We start from the raw sequence: 21,888 nt of genomic DNA on the forward strand, positions 1-21,888 counted from the left end.
TGGGTACTGTTTAAAAATACCAAGTATCAAATCTGGTTGGTATGAGAGAAGCACATTCTCTGACGAAACATCTTTACGACACTCAAAGTAAACACAAACTGCTTTACAGCAGCACTTAAACATGGTGTCCCAATTTAGCGGTGTTTTGCAGTTGACAGATCTAGATGATTTTATCACTCCTTCCCAGGTAAATAACACTTAACCATACAACAATCATGTTATTAAACACGTTTTACATAATTTTAGCATAGGTATAATGTGGTTATTTTAATGTTAATGACTCACTGGTCGCCACTCTCAGTAGCTAGTTAGCTAGCTAGCTACTGTAGTTAGCTAACCTCTAAAGTACTGGCTAGCTGTCAAATAGAGTATGATCTGTCCAACTCCAAATGCGTATATTGCATTATTGGCATTGTTGTGTAAATTCATTGAAGCAATGGTGGTTTTCAATTGAACCCGCTTTTGTTCTTTTTTTAACCTAGTTAACTCGTAGCGGATGCTGGTGGGGGAGCTTTAGGAGGACAGGCTCATTGTAATGACTGGAATGAGATCATTAGAATGGATTCAAAGATGTTGTTTCCTTCCAGCCTCCTCTACTACCTAGTTGGTTTGCGCTCTCGCTAGGTCATCGAAATGACATGTGACTCATTTGACTAGCTAACGTTAACTAGTTAACTTCCTAGGTTGAATAACTTAGCCAAATATGTCCACTTTTATCTGTCATCAGACACACCATTAGTTCCTTTTACTTTAATTGAATTGGTCCTTGTACTGTAAGCACGATGTGACTAAGCTAGCTAGTATTGTTTGTTATTGTACTTTCCCCCATAAACTGATTGCTACTTGCTCCCCTTGTCCTTTCTTAGGAATGTGTGAAACCAGTCAAGGTGGAGAAGAAGCAAGGCAGATCTGTGGCTAAAATTCAAATAGAAGATGATGGGAGCTATTTCCAGGTTAAACAGGTGCATATGCTTCAATGTTTCCCACATAGTGACCACAGCTGGAGCTGTGATGATGTTACATTGACTAACATGTCAACTGGCATGAGCCTACTTCACTGAGGGTGAATCTCAAAACGTTCTTGTTGCTCTTCTCATCTCTCCTTCACCTGAACTTGTTCTGAAGACACAGGATCGGTAAAAGCAATATGGCTGCCTTATGGGATTTGTTTTGTCAAGTACTTTCTCAAATTCATTTAAGTAGCAGATGCTACTTTTTGAGACAAACATTTTCTTTCTCACTGTTAACCTACAGTACAATATTACTCCAACTTGTTCTTTGTGTCTCCAGGATGGTGGAAAGCAGAAGCTGGAGAAAGCTAAGATCACTCTGAATGACTGCCTGGCCTGCAGTGGCTGCATCACCTCAGCTGAGAGTGTCCTTATCACACAGCAGAGTCATGAAGAGATTTACAGGGTGCTACGCAACAACAAGGTAGTGTGTGTGTATGTGTTGGCATCCATCTGAAGACCCACAAACAGTCATACACAACCCAGCGTGTTTAGGGATGATGATGGTGTCTGTATCTGTCTCCTCTGTGTGTAACTAGTCTCCCTTCATCTCCCCAGCAGGCAGGTGTAGCAGAGCAGAAGGTGGTGGTGGTGTCTGTGTCCCCACAGTCCAGAGCCTCCCTGGCAGCACGCTACGGCCTGAGCAGCAGTGAGGCAGGCAGGAGGCTCACCGCCTTCTTCAAGGGTCTGGGTGAGTGCGAAGGTTAAAAGATAAACCTTTGTGTATCTGTGTAATATAGGACATTGGTTAATCTGACACATTAGTGAGATACATTATATTTAGATAAAATATACTGACTGTTGTGTTTCAGGGGTTCACCATGTGTTTGACACCAGCTTCAGCAGGACCTTCAGCCTGTTGGAGAGTCAGAGAGAGTTTGTGGAGCGGTTCCATCGGAAGGAGCAAGACAAGCAGGCCCTGCCCATGCTGGCCTCTGCCTGCCCAGGTAACCAGCTGTACCTCAACACCTTAACTAGCCCCTGATTATCTCCAGGTCAGAATTCTTCCAATAGAACTTCAGAAACCAGGCCCCAATTTCACAAAGTTCATCAGATTAGAAGTGGTGGGTACTTATATTTGTCCTGTTTCACACATGTACAAGTGTGTTTTAATTTGAAATTGTTTTTTTTTGCATATCCCAATTCCCTCTGAGACACCCTAGGAGAGTGGGGTCACGGCCAGAAGAGGGAATAAGAGGGGGGACAGATCATCTCCTACTCTGAGAACCTTTATAAATACAGGCCCTGGTCTCTTCCAGGATCCAGTAATAATACAGGCTTGTCTTCAGGTTCATTAATAATTCAGGCTTGTGTTGTCTTCAGGTTCATTAATAATACAGGCTTGTGTTGTATTTAGGTTCATTAATAATACAGGCTTGTTGTCAGGTTAATTAATAATACAGGATTGTGTTGTATTTAGGTTAATTAATAATACAGGCTTGTGTTGTCTTCAGGTTCATTAATAATACAGGCTTGTGTTGTCTTCAGGTCCTGTAATAATACAGGCTTGTGTTGTCTTCAGGTCCTGTAATAATACAGGCTTGTGTTGTCTTCAGGTCCTGTAATAATACAGGCTTGTGTGTCTTCAGGTCCTGTAATAATACAGGCTTGTGTTGTCTTCAGGTCCTGTAATAATACAGGCTTGTGTTGTCTTCAGGTCCTGTAATAATACAGGCTTGTGTTGTCTTCAGGTCCTGTAATAATACAGGCTTGTGTTGTCTTCAGGTCCTGTAATAATACAGGCTTGTGTTGTCTTCGGGTCCTGTAATAATACAGGCTTGTGTTGTCTTCAGGTCCTGTAATAATACAGGCTTGTGTTGTCTTCAGGTCCTGTAATAATACAGGCTTGTGTTGTCTTCAGGTCCTGTAATAATACAGGCTTGTGTTGTCTTCGGGTCCTGTAATAATACAGGCTTGTGTTGTCTTCAGGTCCTGTAATAATACAGGCTTGTGTTGTCTTCAGGTCCTGTAATAATACAGGCTTGTGTTGTCTTCAGGTTCATTAATAATACAGGCTTGTGTTGTCTTCAGGTCCTGTAATAATACAGGCTTGTGTTGTCTTCAGGTCCTGTAATAATACAGGCTTGTGTTGTCTTCAGGTCCTGTAATAATACAGGCTTGTGTTGTCTTCAGGTCCTGTAATAATACAGGCTTGTGTTGTCTTCAGGTCCTGTAATAATACAGGCTTGTGTTGTCTTCAGGTCCTGTAATAATACAGGCTTGTGTTGTCTTCAGGTTCATTAATAATACAGGCTTGTGTTGTCTTCAGGTCCTGTAATAATACAGGCTTGTGTTGTCTTCAGGTCCTGTAATAATACAGGCTTGTGTTGTCTTCGGGTCCTGTAATAATACAGGCTTGTGTTGTCTTCAGGTCCTGTAATAATACAGGCTTGTGTTGTCTTCAGGTCCTGTAATAATACAGGCTTGTGTTGTCTTCAGGTCCTGTAATAATACAGGCTTGTGTTGTCTTCAGGTCCTGTAATAATACAGGCTTGTGTTGTCTTCAGGTCCTGTAATAATACAGGCTTGTGTTGTCTTCAGGTCCTGTAATAATACAGGCTTGTGTTGTCTTCGGGTCCTGTAATAATACAGGCTTGTGTTGTCTTCGGGTCCTGTAATAATACAGGCTTGTGTTGTCTTCAGGTCCTGTAATAATACAGGCTTGTGTTGTCTTCAGGTTGGATCTGCTATGCAGAGAAAACCCATGGAGAGTTCATCCTGCCCTACGTCAGCTCCACCCGCTCCCCACAGCAGATGATGGGCTCTCTGGTGAAGGGCTTCTTCGCTGGCCAGCAGGTTGGTAGGGGCTCATTGACAGTTGTCACTCAAATAGCGATGGGCTGGAACTTGAATTGCTAGGTGGCTGGCCCATGTGGGGGAAGTTAGGGAAAATGGCACTACACAGCTTACAGAAAACAGTCGCTTTTAAACGAGGGATTTTGTGGTTAATTGAGGTAAGACAGTAATTCTGCTCATAGATTATCCGTATATAAACTACACATTGACACATCCAGCCCAAAGCGGGAGGTTTAAAAAATATTGACAAGTCACTAAAGTACTTATTCCCAGAATAACTTATTTACTAGGCTGCACTTTTACCAGTAGCACTGGTTTAAACGTTATATGTCGTTATAATATATATATTTTCGCATTGAGATAGGCTAGCCAGGGGAAGTAAACTTGGCAATGTATTCTTACATGGGGGAAGGGAACATAAGCTCTACATATGGACCAATAAAAATGTTTCAGCACAACACAAATAATGGACAGTTCCCTGCTGGTAGCCTTCTGTCTGCCTCACCGCTCACAGAATGGAATTCACATAATGCAAAACGACAAGCTCCTGAATTTGTAAAAAAAAGAAAAGAAGAGTTTTCTTGATTTAAAAAGCTTCTGACTTGCAATATAATTGTTCTGAACCGCCCCAAAAATACAATAATTCCGCCAGCTGATGATGCAGGAGTCTGACATTCAGCGATGCAGACTGCAGGGTTAAATATCTAGATGTTAGTTTTGGTCTCTAGATCAGAGATGTAGAGTAACGTTTAATAGATGATAAGAATTTGTGTTAATTTTGGATGATGATTCTATCATGTCTGTATAGTAGGATGAGATCTTGTAAAGGATATGACTGACAGGTGTGTGCTGTTGTTGTTGCAGGGCCTGAACCCACAGCAGATCTACCATGTGACTGTGATGCCCTGCTATGATAAGAAACTGGAGGCCTCCAGGCCTGACTTCTACCTGGAGGAGGCTGACACCAGAGAGGTGGACTGTGTCATCACTTCAGGTAGGGAGGACATTAAACCACTATAGCAGATAATATTCAAAGTGTCTGTGTGTGTTTTCTGTTTTGAATCACATTTTTAAATGTACATTTTCTGATGTCTGTTTCTGTTTATTTCATGACAGGAGAAGTTGTGAAGATGCTAGAGGAAGAGAAAGTGTTGCTCAGCGATGTGGAGCCAGCCCCATTAGATACAATGTAAGGGTTTGAACCTCATCTTTTACCTATAAATTAATACATACTTGTGTGTCAGGAGAACTCCAGAAGGTGTGTGTGTGTGTGCCGCGTGTGTCAGGAGAACTCCAGAAGGTGTGTGTGTGTGTGCCGCATGTGTCAGGAGAACTCCAGAAGGTGTGTGTGTGTGTGCCGCATGTGTCAGGAGAACTCCAGAAGGTGTGTGTGTGTGCAGCGTGTGTCAGGAGAACTTCAGAAGGTGTGTGTGTGCCGCATGTGTCAGGAGAACTCCAGAAGGTGTGTGTGTGTGCAGCGTGCGTCAGAAGAACTCTACACTTGCTGATGTGTGCATGCACTTGTGTCCCTGCAGGTTCAGCAGTGTGTGTGGTGATGAGTTGCTGGGCCATGCAGGGAGCGGTTCAGGAGGATACCTCCATCACGTGTTCACACACGCTGCCAGACAGCTGTTTGGAGAGGAGGTGAAGGAGCTCACCTACAAGACACTCAAGTAAGTCAGTATGCAGTATTAAAGCCCTGTTAGGAGCTCATCTCTGCTAATTGGTTAGCTTTCACTTAGTTGTGTCAACTGTGAAATAGTGCAGGCAAAATACTCAGTCTCTCTTCATTTCCATGAGATGTGCAGGGAAGTCTGTCTCTGCTTCCTATCAGCCATGGATGTATAGATTTGTTGAGAAGAATAACCCTGAGATTAGAGCATGTTTAAGAAACAGCGTTTCTGATTGGACGAATCCAAGTTGTCCTTCCCTGTTTCAGTCTGATTTCTTGCATTTGGTGCCTAATGAACACAACCCTTTTTAACCTGTCCCCTTTAGGAACAAGGACTTCCAGGAGGTGACCCTGGAAAGGGACGGTGTGGTCGTGCTGCGTTTCGCCGCAACCTACGGTTTCCGCAACATCCAGAACCTGGTGCAGAAACTCAAGAGGGGAAAGTCACCCTACCACTTCGTAGAGGTCATGGCCTGTCCGTCAGGTGAGGAAAGAGGAGGCTTTGTTTGTTGGTTTACATTTGCGTTTAATATAAACACAAGATACTATATACAAATGCATGTTTTTTTTCATCCCACATTCAAGTGAGTGGAATTGAATTATGTCTTGTCCATTGATTTATTTACTGCTATGGTTGAAGTCTCTATTCTACATCTGCACAGAAGCTACCACAGGCAGCAGCTAGTGTTAGAAAGCATACTGCGGGGAATGGTTCCTGGGGAATGGTTCCTGTTTGTAATGGCATTTTTTTGGGTTCAAGTCAAATGTGTTGTGTTTCCTCACTGTGTGTGTATACAGGTTGTCTGAATGGGGGAGGCCAGGTGAAGCCCTTACCAGAGCAGAACAACAAGGAGTTGCTGCAGCAGGTGGAGGATCTGTACAAGGAGGAGCGCCCTCTAGTGCCAGAGGAGGACCAGCACGTGGCAGAGCTTTACCAGTCCTGGCTACAGAGTGTAGGAGAGGAGAGAGCCAGGGAACTGCTGCACACACAGTACCATGCAGTGGACAAGGCCACCAACGGACTCCTTGTCAAATGGTGAAGAAGAGGGTGAAAGGATGTTGAAGGGTTTATGTAAGTGAATGGTCTGTCCTCAAGTGTCAGGGTGCATCTCAAGTGTCTAAAGTAGCCCTCTCTGTTTCATCTCCATTGAGTTTAACACAGGTTAGGTGGAAGCAACATGGCCGGTTCTTGTTGGGTATTTTCTGTCACCTTAATTACTGTGGTGGCCTGTCATTTATTTATTTGAAAATAAAGAGAGCCGGAGCTCTCAGGAGCACAGGAGCTCAGATGCAAAAATTTGATGAAGACAGCTTGGTTGTAGAAACGTTGATAATTCAATTTTTGCATCTGAGCTCCTAGAGTGTGCGGCTCTCTTTTATTTTCAAGTTTTCAACTCCGCTAGCAAGCACCTAGCCAGCACGCTAGCCAGCCAGCACCTAGCCAGCACGCTAGCCAGCCAGCACCTAGCAGCGCTAGCCAGCCAGCACGCTAGCCAGCCAGCACCTAGCCAGCCAGCACTAGCCAGCACGCTAGCCAGCACCTAGCCAGCACGCCTAGCCAGCCAGCACCTAGCCAGCACGCTAGCCAGCACGCTAGCCAGCCAGCACCTAGCCAGCACTAGCCAGCCAGCACCTAGCCAGCACGCTAGCCAGCCAGCACCTAGCCAGCACGCTAGCCAGCCAGCACCTAGCCAGCACGCTAGCCAGCCAGCACCTAGCCAGCCAGCACCTAGCCAGCACCTAGCCAGCACGCTAGCCAGCCAGCACCTAGCTAGCACGCTAGCCAGCCAGCACCTAGCCAGCACCTAGCAAGCACGCTAGCCAGCCAGCACCTAGCCAGCACCTTGCCTAAATAGGTGTGTGTTTATTTTTCTTCTAGATCTGTCATTTATTTATACCAACATAAAGCCTGTATACATTCAGGCTATAGATTATATACGCACAAGCTAATTCATACCAGACCACTGGTATGGTCGGACAATTATTACTACATTTAAGTGTGCACTAATTATGAATACAGCAGCAAATTCTGTTATTTCTCTTGTATGCACTGAAAAGTATTTGGACTCTTGAAATGTTTTCTAATGGAATATTTTAGTTTAGTTTAAATGTATATCATTTCTGCCTTATTTATAATAAATCTATGATACATATTTTGCATATTAAAATGTTAGTGTAACTTTCAAGTACGTTATTCACCATGTACCAGCAGTCATTGATATACATACTGACACGATACTAAGGACGTTTTAGCTGTAGAAATAAGCATACACTTTCAAGATTTACATTCATGTTTTCAGAGTTTTCTTCCTTTGTATGGCATGGTGAGAACAAGAGGCACATACCTTCATACGGTATGCTCTGTCAGTTAAGTAGCTAGGTTCAACCATTTAATATGGACTAAGTAATATTAGCAATGTCAAAATATATTGCTTATATATTAAACTAAATGTTTAGCAGCTCTTTTGTTATAGATGTGGTGAAATGTTAATACAGAATGTCAAGCAAACACCACCGTTTTACCCTAAGAATTCTGCAAGCGGGTAATAGTCATTAGGGATATGAATCTCTCACAAATATGAAATGAATTGTTAGGCCAACAATAGAAACAATCTGCTTTATTGCTTTTTCTGTGAAGGAGACAATGGAGCTTTTAATAAAACCTATGCATCACGAACTTCACATTGGCACTCAAAGCCTGATGTATGTGTATATATATGGAGCTTTTGATTAACAAAGAGCATAAGTTGTCTTATTTTCTATAGTATGAGAGATGTTAGGAAGCGCTTCAGTCTTGATTTTCTATATGTCCAGCAATCACACTAAGGTAGCCCTGGCTTCTCTAAAGGGACTATACCCCAAACCTCGGAAATAGTCTTGAGTGAATATACCATATTAAAGTAAAACACTTGATAAGAAACCTTTATACAGAGACAAAAAGTCTAAATTAATTTACAAACATTGCACATTAAGACAATCTACTTATTCAAGCTTCACCCTGCTCTTTATAGTTTGGTTTTGCTTCTGCAGATAAGAATTGTTGGGGTTTATTAAAATATTATTTTTCACATTACAGAATATCAATACTGTATTCACTCTACATCAAACTGTACATTTCAGTAATCAAACCTGATTAAAAGCTAAATTAAAACTTAATTAAAGTCAAGATTCTTGAATCAATCTTCTGCAATACATATCAAATTGTATTCTGTAAATCCAGTTTATACTCTAGTCTTCCTCGTGACGAGACTACAATGTTTTGCTTGATGCTTGCATTAGGTCTACAAGCTAATGTACAGAATGTTGAAATGTAGTAAATACAGTATTTTATGTAGTGAATGAAACAGGTAGGAAATATTTTGCCATAGTTGTTAGTAACAAGTCCAGTGCACTGGTACGCATGTAGTGGAACGGATTTCACTAGACTTCATTCTGCAGTCAGTCCTTGGGGACCCGGAAGCCATCTTTCTCCTTACGGAGACTCCTCATGGTTTCAACAGGGTCATTCTGCCCAGCGTGCTCTTGCACAGACTTCTCTCTGGAATAGAAAGGAAAGAATGTCACTTAAATTATTTCACTACATTCAGAGTGAGCATTGGCACTTTCATTTCCATGCTAAAAATCCTCTCCCTCGTCTTCCCTGCATTCCTCTATGACACAGAGCTCAAGAGGGCACTTGTGGATTGTCTGATGCTCGTATAAGAGATCAGTGCTGCTTGTGCCCACTTGAGCAAGTGCTTTATATAAATGTCCATCACTAGTTGTACTTACTTCACTCTCATAAAGGGGTTGAATTTGAATTCTTCAGCCACAGTGGAGGGGATGGTTGGTTCTCCATTACTGACTTTCTCCTACGGATTTAATAAAATGTAGATTATACATTTTCTTGATTACATTAAAGATCACCATGGCCATGTGTTCACACACAAAAAATGTCCAATGCAGCTGTTAATCTCAATATAATTTCTGGGTAACAATTCAATAAATTAATGTGATTTTAATTGAAAACAATGGTCAAAAATAGCTTCTTAGCAAAAGGGAAATTTCTAAATATTTTAGCTATGACTGTCTTGGAGTGGTCTGAGTGGGAGGGGAAAACTGAACATTTGTTATTGGCCGAGAGGTTTGGAACCCTTTCTTATTGGTCTATTAACCAATTTACCGCATGGTGATTTCACCATGGAAGGCCAAAACTCCATCCTACCAAAAACAGCATTAATCATAGTTTTTTTACAATTTCACAGTGAGGAAATGTATATAAAACCCAGGGAAATCATGTGTTTGACTGCACTGGGCCTTTAACGAAATGTATCAAGATATACCTTTGCCCATGCTAGTTTTTTCTTGATGACCTCGTTGTCGGGCTCCACATTTCGAGCGAACTTCAGATTGTTGACGGTGTACTCATGACCACAGTAAACACGCTGGAACACAAACACACTATGGTTCCCATCTGCTGCGTGACTGTCGTGTTAACACGACAGAGTTTGTCAGCACACGTGCTTGGTCACATATAATGTAATAATAACTGACCGTTTCTAACCTATAAAAGACAGACACTGAATAGTGTTAATCCAGTAGCTGTCATTACATGTAAAGAAAGTGATGATATGTAGAAGTAAATTTAACACAGTGTGATAGAGGTATATTTACTGTTTCAGGGGGCAGACGTCCCAGCACGTCTATCAATGCCCTGTACATCTGTTCAGCTGTACCCTCAAAAAACTTCCCACAGCCAGCTACAAACAGTGTGTCCCCTAAACAGGAAGATAACAAGGGTCAAAGGGCTGCCATGAAAATCTGCTGATTTAATAATACATAGATAACTACTGAGGTTTACTTAGGTAACTCATGTTTAATGATCAGAACTGTTTTAAGAGATTGATGTCCCCTATGACTGGAACTGCATTACGACGGGTCCATTCAGACTTCAATAGAGTTCTCCTAGATTAAAAGAAAATTATCTATGTATGGACACCCCTCAATGTGTGTATTCGGCTATTTCAGCCACACCCATTGCTGACGTGTATAAAAAGAGCACACAGCCATGCAATCTCCATAGACAAACATGGGCAGTAGAATGGACTCACTGAGGAGCTCAGTGACATTCAACGTGGCACCGTCACAGGGTGCCACCTTTCCAACAAGTCAGTTTGTCAAATTTCTGCCTTGCTAGTGCTGCCCCAGTCAACTGTATGTGCTGTTATTGTGAAGTGGAAACGTCCAGAAGCAACAACGGCTCAGCCGTGAAGTGTTAGGTAGACCACACAAGCTCACAGAACGGGACCACAGAGTAGCACATAAAAATCATCTATAACACTCACTACGAAGTTCTTAACTGCCTCTGGAAGCAACGTCAACACAAGAACCGTTTGTCAGGCGCTTCATGAATCAGTTTCCATGGCCTAACAGCCACACACAAGCCTAAGATCACCATGCACAATGCCAACCATTGGCTGGAGTGGTGTAAAGCTCATCGCCGTTAGACTCTGGAGCCGTGGAAACGGGTTCTCTGGAGTGATGAATCACGCTTCACCATCTGGCAGTCCGACGGACAAATCTGGGTTTGGCGGATAACAGGAGAACGCTACCTGCCCTAATGCAGTGTCAACTGTAAAGTTTGGTGGAAGATAAATAATGGTGTGGGGCTGTTTATCATGGTTCAGGCTAAGCCGCTTAGTTTCAGTGAAGGGAAATCGTAACACTACAGCATACAATAACATGCTTCCAACTTTGTAGCAACAGTTTGGGAAAGGCCCTTTCCTGTTCCAGCATGACAACGCCCCGTGCACAAAGAGGTCCATACAGAAATGGTTTGTCGAGACCGGTGTCAAAGAACTTGACTGGCCTGCAGAGCCGTGACTTCAACCCCATCGAACACCTTTGGGATGAATTGGAACGCCGGCCTCGTCGCCCAACATCAGTTCCCGACCTCACGTCATGGCTAAATGGAAGCAAGTCCCCGCAACAATGTTCCAACATCTAGTGGAAAGCCTTACCAGAAGACTGGAGGCTGTTATAGCAACAAAAGGAGGACCAACTCCATATTAATGCCCATGATTTTGGAATGAGATGTTCGACGAGCAGGTGTCCAAACACTTTTGGTCATGAAGTGTACCTCAGGAATGGCTGAACGAACCAATTTGGAAAGAATGGGTTTTTAGGATATCAAATATAAGGTCTGAGGTTAACACAGGCTCAGGAGAGCTTATATGTTTTGTTCTATCAGTCAGTTAACATGACCTTTATGAACTATGAAGCCTTTATGTGCTGTTTTGATTACTAAATGCTTCAAAATTCACAAAGGGACATTAGCTGACAGATTATCTCATAGAACAAAACGTATAAGATCTCCTAAGCCTGTGTTTAACACAGTTCTTATTTCCGGCTTTTATCCAAAACCCCTTTTAATTTCTCATGGGCTTTAGCCAACATGCCATTACTATTGCTCTCTATTACAGTAGGTGATACAGTCCAATTGGAAAGATACCTGTAGCTTACCTGTGAAGACAGCTGGAGGCTCAGTGCTGTTGTCTTTGGTCACAAGGTAGCAAATGTGGCCAGTGGTGTGGCATGGCGTAAACAAACACTTGACTGTAAGTGAACCAACCTGGCAATGAAATAGACAGGTGTTTTGTTTTAGGTCTGTTATGGTTATTACATAGGTTATTCTGCTGGTAGTTACTCAGGTCTAAGGCCTTACTTTGAACGTGTTGGAGTGTTTGACTTTCTTAGTGAGGGCATCCACCCGGTCATCTCCTCCGTACACAGTGAGACCAGGCACCAGCCTCACCATCTTCTCATTGCCTCCCGCATGGTCCCTGTAGAGAGAAGGAGACAACACATGGTACATGGAAATCCTATAATGCCGGTATATCTATTCTCAGTGTTATTGGACTGCTCACAATGGTAATTTCGCTGAGTCATTTGCACTGAGTGATATTCAAAACAATGATTGACATCTGGACTTACCAATGGTGATGGGTGGTCAGAACTGTTGTAAGTCTCACACCGTGCTTTCTGATAGCTTCTACAACCTGAAGAGACAATCAAATGATTATAAAATGTATATACATAATATCCTACTGTTGATCCATCAAAACAAACCTACAGCAGGCTATATTTCATTTCATACCTTCACTGGTTCAACTGGGTCTATGATGGCAGCTTCCTTTGACTCCTCATCAATGAGAAGGTACATGTAGTTGTCAGTGAGGGCTGGCAGCAGTTCTACCTTCATGTCGCTCTGCTCCACCAGTAAAGACTTCCTTATCGGGATATCAGGAGCTTCCTTGTGTAGAAGGGCTGCTTGGACGTGCGCAGGGGCTACACAATATTTACAATTCATCACATTAGACATAACAGAACTAACTAACTAACCAATTTGTCATCGTAAAAATATAAATAGTTGACATAATATTAACCAATCCATTTTCGTGGAAAAATACAGTTCACATACAGGGTAAACAGACGGTAAACGTGCTTACAATGCACACAAGGGCTACGTGGTTCTTGGACAACAGCCAAGTAAAGTTTAGCTATTGTAACCCTGTCAGAGAGAGCTTGCTGTCAATTTATTCAAGCTGTCATTCACATGAAAGTAAACAAGTAAGCCAGAGAACACAAAACCAAAGTACTATGGAGTAAGATCAGAATAATACATTAAAATAACTGGAATCCAATGGTTTGCAAATATTTCGATGCTGCCAAATTCTATGCATAGTAGCTAAGCCTTCAGATCAGTCTGTGTGTGAGAGAATTGTAAGAGGAAATGCCAGACAAGGAAGGGGATGATGTAATAGCATCAGGGGCTTGCTAAGCGCTAATCAACACCAGTTAGCTAGCCCGGGACAGCTGCTTCAAAGACATATGGCTGCTTTGACAGTAGCTAGCTAGCATTTGAATATGCTGTGTAAATTACAAATATGAAAGCTAGCTAACCTTACGTTGGCGTGCCATCAGTGACAGCTCGTTTAGAAACTTTCAGGGTTGTTATGTAGCTGTGTAAAGAACCTGAAAGATCGGGATGTGAGCGAAACATACCAATTTTATACGTTGCAGCGGCTCCAAGAACGCCAAGAGTGCAGGCACTCGCTACCAGTGACCTGTAAAACATAGCCAGCAACACTGTAGCTGTTTGCTAATATAGCAATCGCATGTACAGGAACCAAACACGTTTGGTTTAAAGAAGAGTTCCGCCTTCTTTAACGTTGACCTCCACAGATACGCCAATCGAATGCGAGGGGAGTAGCTCGTGAATATCAGCTGATAGGCTGGAGAAAGCGAACCCACGGGACCTTACGATGTCATATTTGTAATCAGAGTTGAGTTTGTAATATACATGCACTGATTTAGCTTCATTGTAATATTTATATAATGCATTTCCTTCGTATCGAAATATCTCATATTTTTGAATTAACTTTTATTATGTAACACGTCACCTTTTTTGTCCACTCTGGGATACCGTACGTTTGACGGGTTTGTTCAAGGAAGCTGCAGCGGGCAAAGGTCGTTTTGATGGTAAGAACTGCTTCGGAGCAGCTGTAGACTTGACAAGATTTCTTTACAATGACTTCACGGAATATATCTCGATTTTGGGAGTGGGGAAAGAAGATCATCTGTGTTGGGAGGAACTACGCCGACCATGCAAAGGAGCTGAATAACATCGTCCCAACAGAGCCCGTGTTGTTCCTGAAGACTCCATCTGCATATCTGACAGAGGGCTCACCTATCCTCATTCCCAAATACTCCAACAGTGTACACCATGAAATCGAGTTGGGGGTGGTCATCGGGAAAGGAGGCACCGCTATCCCCCAATCCTCCGCGATGCAACACGTCGCAGGGATACGCCCTGTGTTTGGATATGACAGCTCGGGACGTCCAGGATGACTGCAAGTCTAAAGGTCTTCCGTGGACTCTGGCCAAAGCGTTCAACACATCTTGTCCGGTCAGTGAATTCATCCCCAAAGAGCGTATACCCGACCCGGGAAACGTGAAGATCTGGCTCAATGTGAACGGCCAGATGCGCCAGAATGGCTGCACCTCTCAGATGATTTTCTCCATTCCCTTTCTCATCAGCTACATCAGTGAGATCATCACCCTAGAAGAGGGGGATCTGATTCTCACAGGGACTCCCAAGGGTGTATCTGCTGTGCAGGTGCACGATGAACTACATGCTGGCATAGATGATGTTGTCAGCATGACTTTTAAAGTTGGCAGACTTTGACAGATCATTAGCAAACTCTTAAAATCTGTGTTTTATGGTACATTTCTGTAATTTGCTTTTAATCAGAGCAGAGAGCTGGATGAAATGTATGGAATTTCACTGGAGTCATTAGGCAGGCCTATTTCATGCAGAATGGCCACACTGATCAAGTACATTGTTGCAGTTCTGAAACCAGCAGAGGGCAGTGCTTACTCAAATATTCTAATACAGAATTACAATGTAGCCTATTAGACTAAAAAAATGTATTGATTTTACAATGGGAAATATGATAGATACAAAACTTGAAGTCTTGTTTTGAATTTCTGGTCCAGTAGATTTCACTAAATCAGATGCTCAACAAGTGGGCCAGGTGCTGATCTTAATCTTATCCTGACCAATTGTTGTTTTCTGCTCTAGACAACAGCCTCTGCCACAGCACATCACTGTGATCACAGTTAGAATGTTCGCCTTAAAAAATCTTGTATTTTTCTCCTGTTTGTGAGGAACATTGCCCATGGCATTTTGAACTCCTGTCTACTCTACTATGAATAGGAAAAACAATCATGGGATTTTTCTCTGACAGATCCAATCCTCTTCATAGCCAAATCAGCCTGAAGAAGTAGTCACATTAAACATTTACAGCCTGTTAATTTACTTTTATCATCTCCAACATTTCACAGATGAAATTGAGTCTCCACTACAGTGTCACAGATGAGTGATGTTTGAGACGTGACTTATTGAGGGAGTTTAGGGAGGTTTTTGCTCTAGTTGTGTTGTGGGCCTGCTGCATGTTATCCCATTATAACAGTGGAGAGGAGACTGTCTTCATCCACTGGCTTTATGAGACAGCATATTACACCTGTGTTTTTTGGAAGTGATCAGACTATCAGACTTCTGGCCTGAGGTAACTCCTTGTCACCATCCATCTCCACTTGAATCTCTATCTTTTGAAGAGGAACAGACTAAAGAGCTTTTCACATAACTGAGTCAAACTAACCTGAGCTTTTCTGTACTGAGCTTGCCTAATTTATGTGTCCACCATAGTGGCTAGTTGATATTGATATCGGAGCCAGCAAAGCTTGATTCGGGTCGGCAGGGTAGTGTGAAAATGGTATGATTTCTTTCAACCTGCAACAACTCTCAACTGGAATGTTTCTTGTCATAGGATCAAACAAGCCTTTTTCATTTACAGTGGGGCAAAAAAGTATTTAGTTAGCCACAAATTGTGCAAGTTCTCCCACTTAAAAAGATGAGAGAGGCCTGTGATTTTCATCATAGGTACACTTCAGCTATGACAGACAAAATGAGGGAAAAAAATCCAGAAAATCACATTGTAGGATTTTTTTATGAATTTATTTGCAAATTATGGTGGAAAATAAGTATTTGGTTACCTACAAACAAGCAAGATTTCTGGCTCTCACAGACCTGTAACTTCTTCTTTAAGAGGCTCCTCTGTCCTCCACTCGTTACCTGTATTAATGGTACCTGTTTGAACTTGTTATCAGTATAAAAGACACCTGTCCACAACCTCAAACAGTCACACTCCAAACTCCACTATGGCCAAGACCAAAGAGCTGTCAAAGGACACCAGAAACAAAATTGTAGACCTGCACCAGGCTGGGAAGACTGAATCTGCAATAGGTAAGCAGCTTGGTTTGAAGAAATCAACTGTGGGAGCAATTATTAGGAAATGGAAGACATACAAGACCACTGATAATCTCCCTCGATCTGGGGCTCCACGCAAGATCTCACCCCGTGGGGTCAAAATGATCACAAGAACGGTGAGCAAAAATCCCAGAACCACACGGGGGGACCTAGTGAATGACCTGCAGAGAGCTGGGACCAAAGTAACAAAGCCTACCATCAGTAACACACTACGCCGCCAGGGACTCAAATCCTGCAGTGCCAGACGTGTCCCCCTGCTTAAGCCAGTACATGTCCAGGCCCGTCTGAAGTTTGCTACAGAGCATTTGGAAGATCCAGAAGAAGATTGGGAGAATGTCATATGGTCAAAGTAAACCAAAATAGAACTTTTTGGTAAAAACTCAACTCGTCGTGCTTGGAGGACAAAGAATGCTGAGTTGCATCCAAAGAACACCATACCTACTGTGAAGCATGGGGGTGGAAACATCATGCTTTGGGGCTGTTTTTCTGCAAAGGGACCAGGACGACTGATCCGTGTAAAGGAAAGAATGAATGGGGCAATGTATCGTGAGATTTTGAGTGAAAACCTCCTTCCATCAGCAAGGGCATTGAAGATGAAACGTGGCTGGGTCTTTCAGCATGACAATGATCCCAAACACACTGCCCGGGCAACAAAGGAGTGGCTTCGTAATAAGCATTTCAAGGTCCTGGAGTGGCCTAGCCAGTCTCCAGATCTCAACCCCATAGAAAATCTTTGGAGGGAGTTGAAAGTCTGTGTTGCCCAGCAACAGCCCCAAAACAACACTGCTCTAGAGGAGATCTGCATGGAGGAATGGGTCAAAATACCAGCAACAGTATGTGAAAACCTTGTGAAGACTTACAGAAATCGTTTGACCTCTGTCATTGCCAACAAAGGGTATATAACAAAGTATTGAGAGAAACTTTTGTTATTGACCAAATACTTATTTTCCACCATAATTTACAAATAAATTCATAAAAACTCCTACAATGTGATTTTCTGGATTTTTTTTCTAATTTGTCTGTCATAGTTGTAGTGTACATATGATGAAAATTACAGGCCTCTCTCATCTTTTTAAATGGGAGAACATGCACAATTGGTGGCTGACTAAATACTTTTTTGCCCCACTGTAGCTTCTTTTCAGGAAAGGACTCCAGATTTTCAGGCTTGTGTAAATTCTGTCTGACTTGATTACAGTCTGTCATTTCTCAGTTTCTCAAATCCACAGTCAAATGTATCTTCTTATCTGTAACTGGCTCGCGCTGTGCGGCTCAACCGTTGTCTATAATGGCGGTAAATAAGGGCCGTGTGGGTCTGCCAGCTCTGCCCTCTCCGTAACCACGTTCTTCCAGGGGTTTTAACATCTGTTCCAGGTTGAATTACACTTCTCCCACAGGCCTCTGCTATCAGGATCAATCACAGTCTCAGCCTGTCTCTCCCTGTAACCTGAGTCTGTGTGTAGTATACATCATCATCATCATCCCACACCTCAGAGGCATTCTATCACCCAGCCTCACAACTATATGTCCCAGCAGCCTCCAGGGGACTAGGGTTATGTCCAACTTGTTCATCATCATGGCAACTATGAAAGGTTCCGTTTTAATGTCTTAAGAATCTCACTGTAGCTGTAACTGTACCCAACTATCGTCTATGATACAGTCTGGTAAACTATGATTGGGTTATAGCATATGCATATAGGTTATAGCATATGCATGTGTACTCTTTCAGGTGCTCCTTTTTACGAGATATGATTATCGTCATCTTAGCTTATATGTGTCTGTGGGTATTATCCTCTAGTCTCCTCTCTTAGGCTTGAACAATAGGTTCAAAGCCAAGTGTGGAGCCATGGCTTAGCATTCAGCACAGTGAAATGGCATGTTGTCATCGAGCGAGAGGCCTGAGAAGGTACACTTAACATTCTCAGGGAGTGGATTACCTGCAGTTAGACCACAGCGTGTCTTCAAACCAACCCAACACTCACACTCTGTCAGTAATAATGATGTCATTCACTGCAGGGCATCAAGCCAGTGGGGTAAAAGTGAGCCAAAGAGTGAAGTCGCTCTTTGAAGAAAGGGATCCCATTGTGAAAAGAAAACGCATCATTCTTTCTTTTGAGTGGAGAAACAAAAGCAATTCTGCTGTAGGGTATAGCTTTTGCATTTCTACACAAAAAATAAGCCCCAAGTTAACATGACCAAATACTGACACTCACTCACTCAGTCACACAAGAAAGGTATCAGTTACCATTTAATTTGTCTGAAATGCTCCCCCTGCGTGTGAACGCAGAGGTGAGTGTGGTGGATCTTTAAAAGATGACAGGGCTGGTAGCTGTCATTCCAGGAGCAGGCAGAGGTGAGGCACACAGGCAGGAAGGAAGGCAGATGAGTTTTGGAGGTTCATTTTACACAGACAGTCAGTATGACACGCTACAACACCTTCATCCATCCTCAGCACTCATCAGCAACTCATGACTGGGTGGTAGAGGTAGTAGCAGGTAGGTATCTCTCCTCTCTTGGCTTGAGGACACTGAGTTCCTGCATTTGGGTTCATACAGACAGCAGCTCCCACCTTTTTTGTCGATTTCTCACCTTAAGCTCATCTGTAGGCTGGCGGTGATTGGGAAACAGTAGACAACTTAAAAAATGTTATTGTGTCTGTTCATGTGAAGTCATTTTTCAAGTGTACTATTGAGAAGGTCCTATAGACTTGACGTTGAGAGTCCTATAGAGTTTTTTCATAGTCTTGCCACGTCTGCGTTTAGGAAATGACAGTTTGTGATGTTCTACTTGCGTGCTGTGCTGTATGTATGTCACCAGACAGTACTGTGGTGTGGCCATCCTAAGAAAGCAGACGCCACAGGCACACACAGCTAGTGGAAAGACCGAGTGAGGGAGGATTCAATATCACATGCATGACAACAAGGCACAGATATGTCCACATGGCAACGAATAGGAAACTATCGAGGAATAGATAGTATGGGATTTCATTGCTGGCGATTAGCTGAGAAAAATATTGTGTGTAGGTTTGGATTGTTTGTGTGTGTAAGTTTGGATTGTTTGTGTGTGTAAGTTTGGATTGTTTGTGTGTGTGTGCGTCCGTATGTCTGTCAGTCTAGGAAACCAATAGTTACATAGTTTATCTTCTTGTCCGCTTCATAAATGTCCTAATTAATGATGGAATCTTTGACTATAGTTGATCTCCCACACATGGAAGTAATTACTTTGTGTTCAAGTCAATCCCTCATAAATCATTTATAAGTGGGTAGTTGGGTTTAATAAAACCATGGAACATATCAAGAACCAATTAGTGCTTTAAATAGACATGGCAAAGCTTTACCATAGACTTATATGAAACTTGTCCTATACCATGGAACTTATATACTGACTTATGGCAGAATGGAGTCCTTGGCAGCTGAAATTGAACCGTGTAACATAACAGGTGTGCACTTCATTAAGGCTTAGCACGGTAGCACCTGAAAGGGGGGTACAATGTGGTGGATCTTTCTGTAGAAAGAGTTCTACATGGAACCCAAAAGGGTTCTACCTGGAATCAAAAATGGTTCTTCTATAGAACCCTTTTGGGTTCTAGATAGCACCTTTTTTTCTAAGAGTGTAGGGCTCGTCGTCTCTGAAGGTACTATGCTATCAATTGAAGACATATTCAACGGTGCACTAGGTAGTAGATGTATATTTCGAGGCAATCTCTAGTCTTAAAGAATTCGGTGATGTCATTGTGCTTTTTAGATTTTAAGTGATATAGATTCAGTTGTTAGTGAAAACAGAATGCCTGGAATGTGGTGACTGTCGACAGTACCGTAGAAAATCATTTATTTAAAACCCTGTTATAGTTTCAAGTGTGAAGTTTTCTCATCCAATTGATACTAGCATTTTAGCTCTGCACCTTGCCATTTATGGGTGTCTGCCAACCAATGAAATGTAATTGTGTGATTTTTCCAAAAAAGACCCAATAAGCTAACTATAAATGACTGGCAACTTGGATGCTAAGTGGTATTGAAGCAAGAGTTTTGTCCTGAAATAGTTTAAGTCCCATTGTAAAACTTCCTAATCCCTATCTCTAAAAAACATTCCCTGAAACAGGCTTACTCACCACCGGTTTAAAGTTAAACCATTTTGACCCAAATTACTCTGAACAATTAAAGCCAGAGTCACTGTTTTAACAAGATACAGTGTACTACCCTAACCACAGAGTGTGTGGAGTATTGTAGAACGGACTGTCTTCATTTATGAGTAATCAAAAGAAACCTCTTTTACACTGTAGCCCTGCTTTTATCTGGTGTGTACAAATCAGCCTTTTATCTGGTGTGTACAAATCAGCCTTTTATCTGGTGTGTACAAATCAGCCTTTTTTCTTCAAACTGAGAACCCTCAAAATCGTTCAACCCTCCTTCGTGACTGGTTCTGATTAGTCTGCCATATGCCCATATACGTCTCATCCGTCCCTTACGCAAAATATATAGGTCCCTTATCACGGTTCATCTCCAATAATTACAGGGCTGTAACCGTATCCACGTCAGGTGATTTTCATAAGGGTAAACAAATCCACAATGCTAGGAAGTGATGGCATGCATCAAATTTTGGCCTCATTCTTAAGAGCTGCATACCACTAGGGCCACAACAAATTGCCTAGTTGGGGAAAGGAAGACATTATGGTTTATGAACCTGTAATTTAATTGATGTACCCCTTCAGTCATGTACGGGTTTTATAGGTCTACATTGTTAAAACCTCCATCCTCTTCAATGTAAACAAATCAGTCAGAACAACTGGATCACAGTTTCCCTCTGGGTTTATCTGTGGAATTATCTGTGTATGGAAACTGAAGTGCAATGATTGGTTATTGTACACTACAGTAATACTACAGTCATAGCATCACAGTTTGTCATTTCTGTTGGATAACTTAGTAGAGTCTTCTAAACTACAAAATCCCCCTTTTGGCTCGCGTATGAGAAATGATGTCTTGGTACTACTGTTTTCACGATGGGGCGCAATGATGTCAGGGTTGTTTTACGATGGCATGTTCAATGTAACCAGGATGGAGTCTTTGACTGTCTACATGATCTGTCACATTACCAGACTTATTAAAGGGTTGAATCATATCTAGCAGATACATAGATCTTCAGTACATAGAGCCGTCAATTCGGATGCCGACAGTGGATATCAATGAGAGTTATGTTATGCATGCCCATAGAATGGAATGATTCAAATACATAGCCATTCCTCCGGGTCCCATTGTGCAGTGTTTTGGGACAGCTTTGCCCAGAGCATCCACTCATACCATGCTGTGGTTGCAGTCGGGTTGCAGTCCCATTAGAGCCACAGTAGTTCAGCCCAGTGTATAATAAACATGTAGCCAATGATTCATGTTCCTCTGATTTCATTAAGTTTACTGTTAGGCTGGTACCGAAGACATTGGTGCTAACGACTTGCCCAGATGGAGGGGGAATATGAAAAAATGGACACACGCGCAGGCACAGGCAAAAACAAACACACACACACACACACACACACACACTCCTACCACTGG

At 42.4% G+C, this 21,888-nt stretch overlaps 3 protein-coding genes across 6 annotated transcripts; 2 read left to right on the forward strand and 1 right to left on the reverse strand.

Annotated features, from left to right (window-relative positions):
- Positions 1–58: 58 nt before the first annotated feature.
- On the forward strand, positions 59–8,218 carry narfl (nuclear prelamin A recognition factor-like). 2 transcript variants are annotated; one of them, XM_020469367.2, is made up of 11 exons: positions 59–187; positions 867–962; positions 1,291–1,434; positions 1,569–1,701; positions 1,823–1,957; positions 3,688–3,806; positions 4,671–4,800; positions 4,923–4,995; positions 5,342–5,479; positions 5,805–5,962; positions 6,277–8,218. In XM_020469367.2, exons 1-11 carry the CDS (start codon positions 122–124, stop codon positions 6,516–6,518), a joined length of 1,434 nt encoding a protein of 477 aa, XP_020324956.1. In that variant the 5' UTR covers positions 59–121; the 3' UTR covers positions 6,519–8,218. The 2 variants fall into 2 exon arrangements, with proteins under 2 accessions (XP_020324956.1, XP_020324957.1); XM_020469368.2 differs by having other exon boundaries at positions 1,572–1,701; positions 6,277–8,160.
- hagh (hydroxyacylglutathione hydrolase) lies at positions 8,080–14,563 on the reverse strand. Of its 3 annotated transcripts, none has more exons than XM_031814116.1 (9): positions 13,522–14,563; positions 12,614–12,804; positions 12,451–12,515; positions 12,182–12,299; positions 11,980–12,088; positions 10,132–10,235; positions 9,801–9,902; positions 9,250–9,329; positions 8,080–9,016 (listed from the first exon to the last, which is right to left on the reverse strand). In XM_031814116.1, the coding sequence occupies exons 1-9, from the start codon at positions 13,592–13,594 to the stop codon at positions 8,917–8,919; spliced, it is 942 nt and encodes a 313-aa protein (XP_031669976.1). In that variant the 5' UTR covers positions 13,595–14,563; the 3' UTR covers positions 8,080–8,916. The 3 variants fall into 3 exon arrangements, with proteins under 3 accessions (XP_031669976.1, XP_031669977.1, XP_031669978.1); XM_031814117.1 differs by lacking the exon at positions 13,522–14,563 and adding an exon at positions 12,966–13,245; XM_031814118.1 differs by lacking the exon at positions 13,522–14,563 and adding an exon at positions 13,140–13,225.
- fahd1 (fumarylacetoacetate hydrolase domain containing 1) lies at positions 14,021–14,990 on the forward strand. The gene is given in 2 exon segments (XM_020469336.2): positions 14,021–14,319; positions 14,321–14,990. Coding segments are annotated over 2 exon segments (657 nt in total). The 5' UTR covers positions 14,021–14,046; the 3' UTR covers positions 14,705–14,990.
- The last annotated feature ends 6,898 nt before the right edge of the window (positions 14,991–21,888 follow it).

Source organism: Oncorhynchus kisutch, unplaced genomic scaffold (assembly GCF_002021735.2).
Source record: "Oncorhynchus kisutch isolate 150728-3 unplaced genomic scaffold, Okis_V2 Okis06b-Okis10b_hom, whole genome shotgun sequence".
Lineage (NCBI taxonomy): Eukaryota > Metazoa > Chordata > Actinopteri > Salmoniformes > Salmonidae > Oncorhynchus > Oncorhynchus kisutch.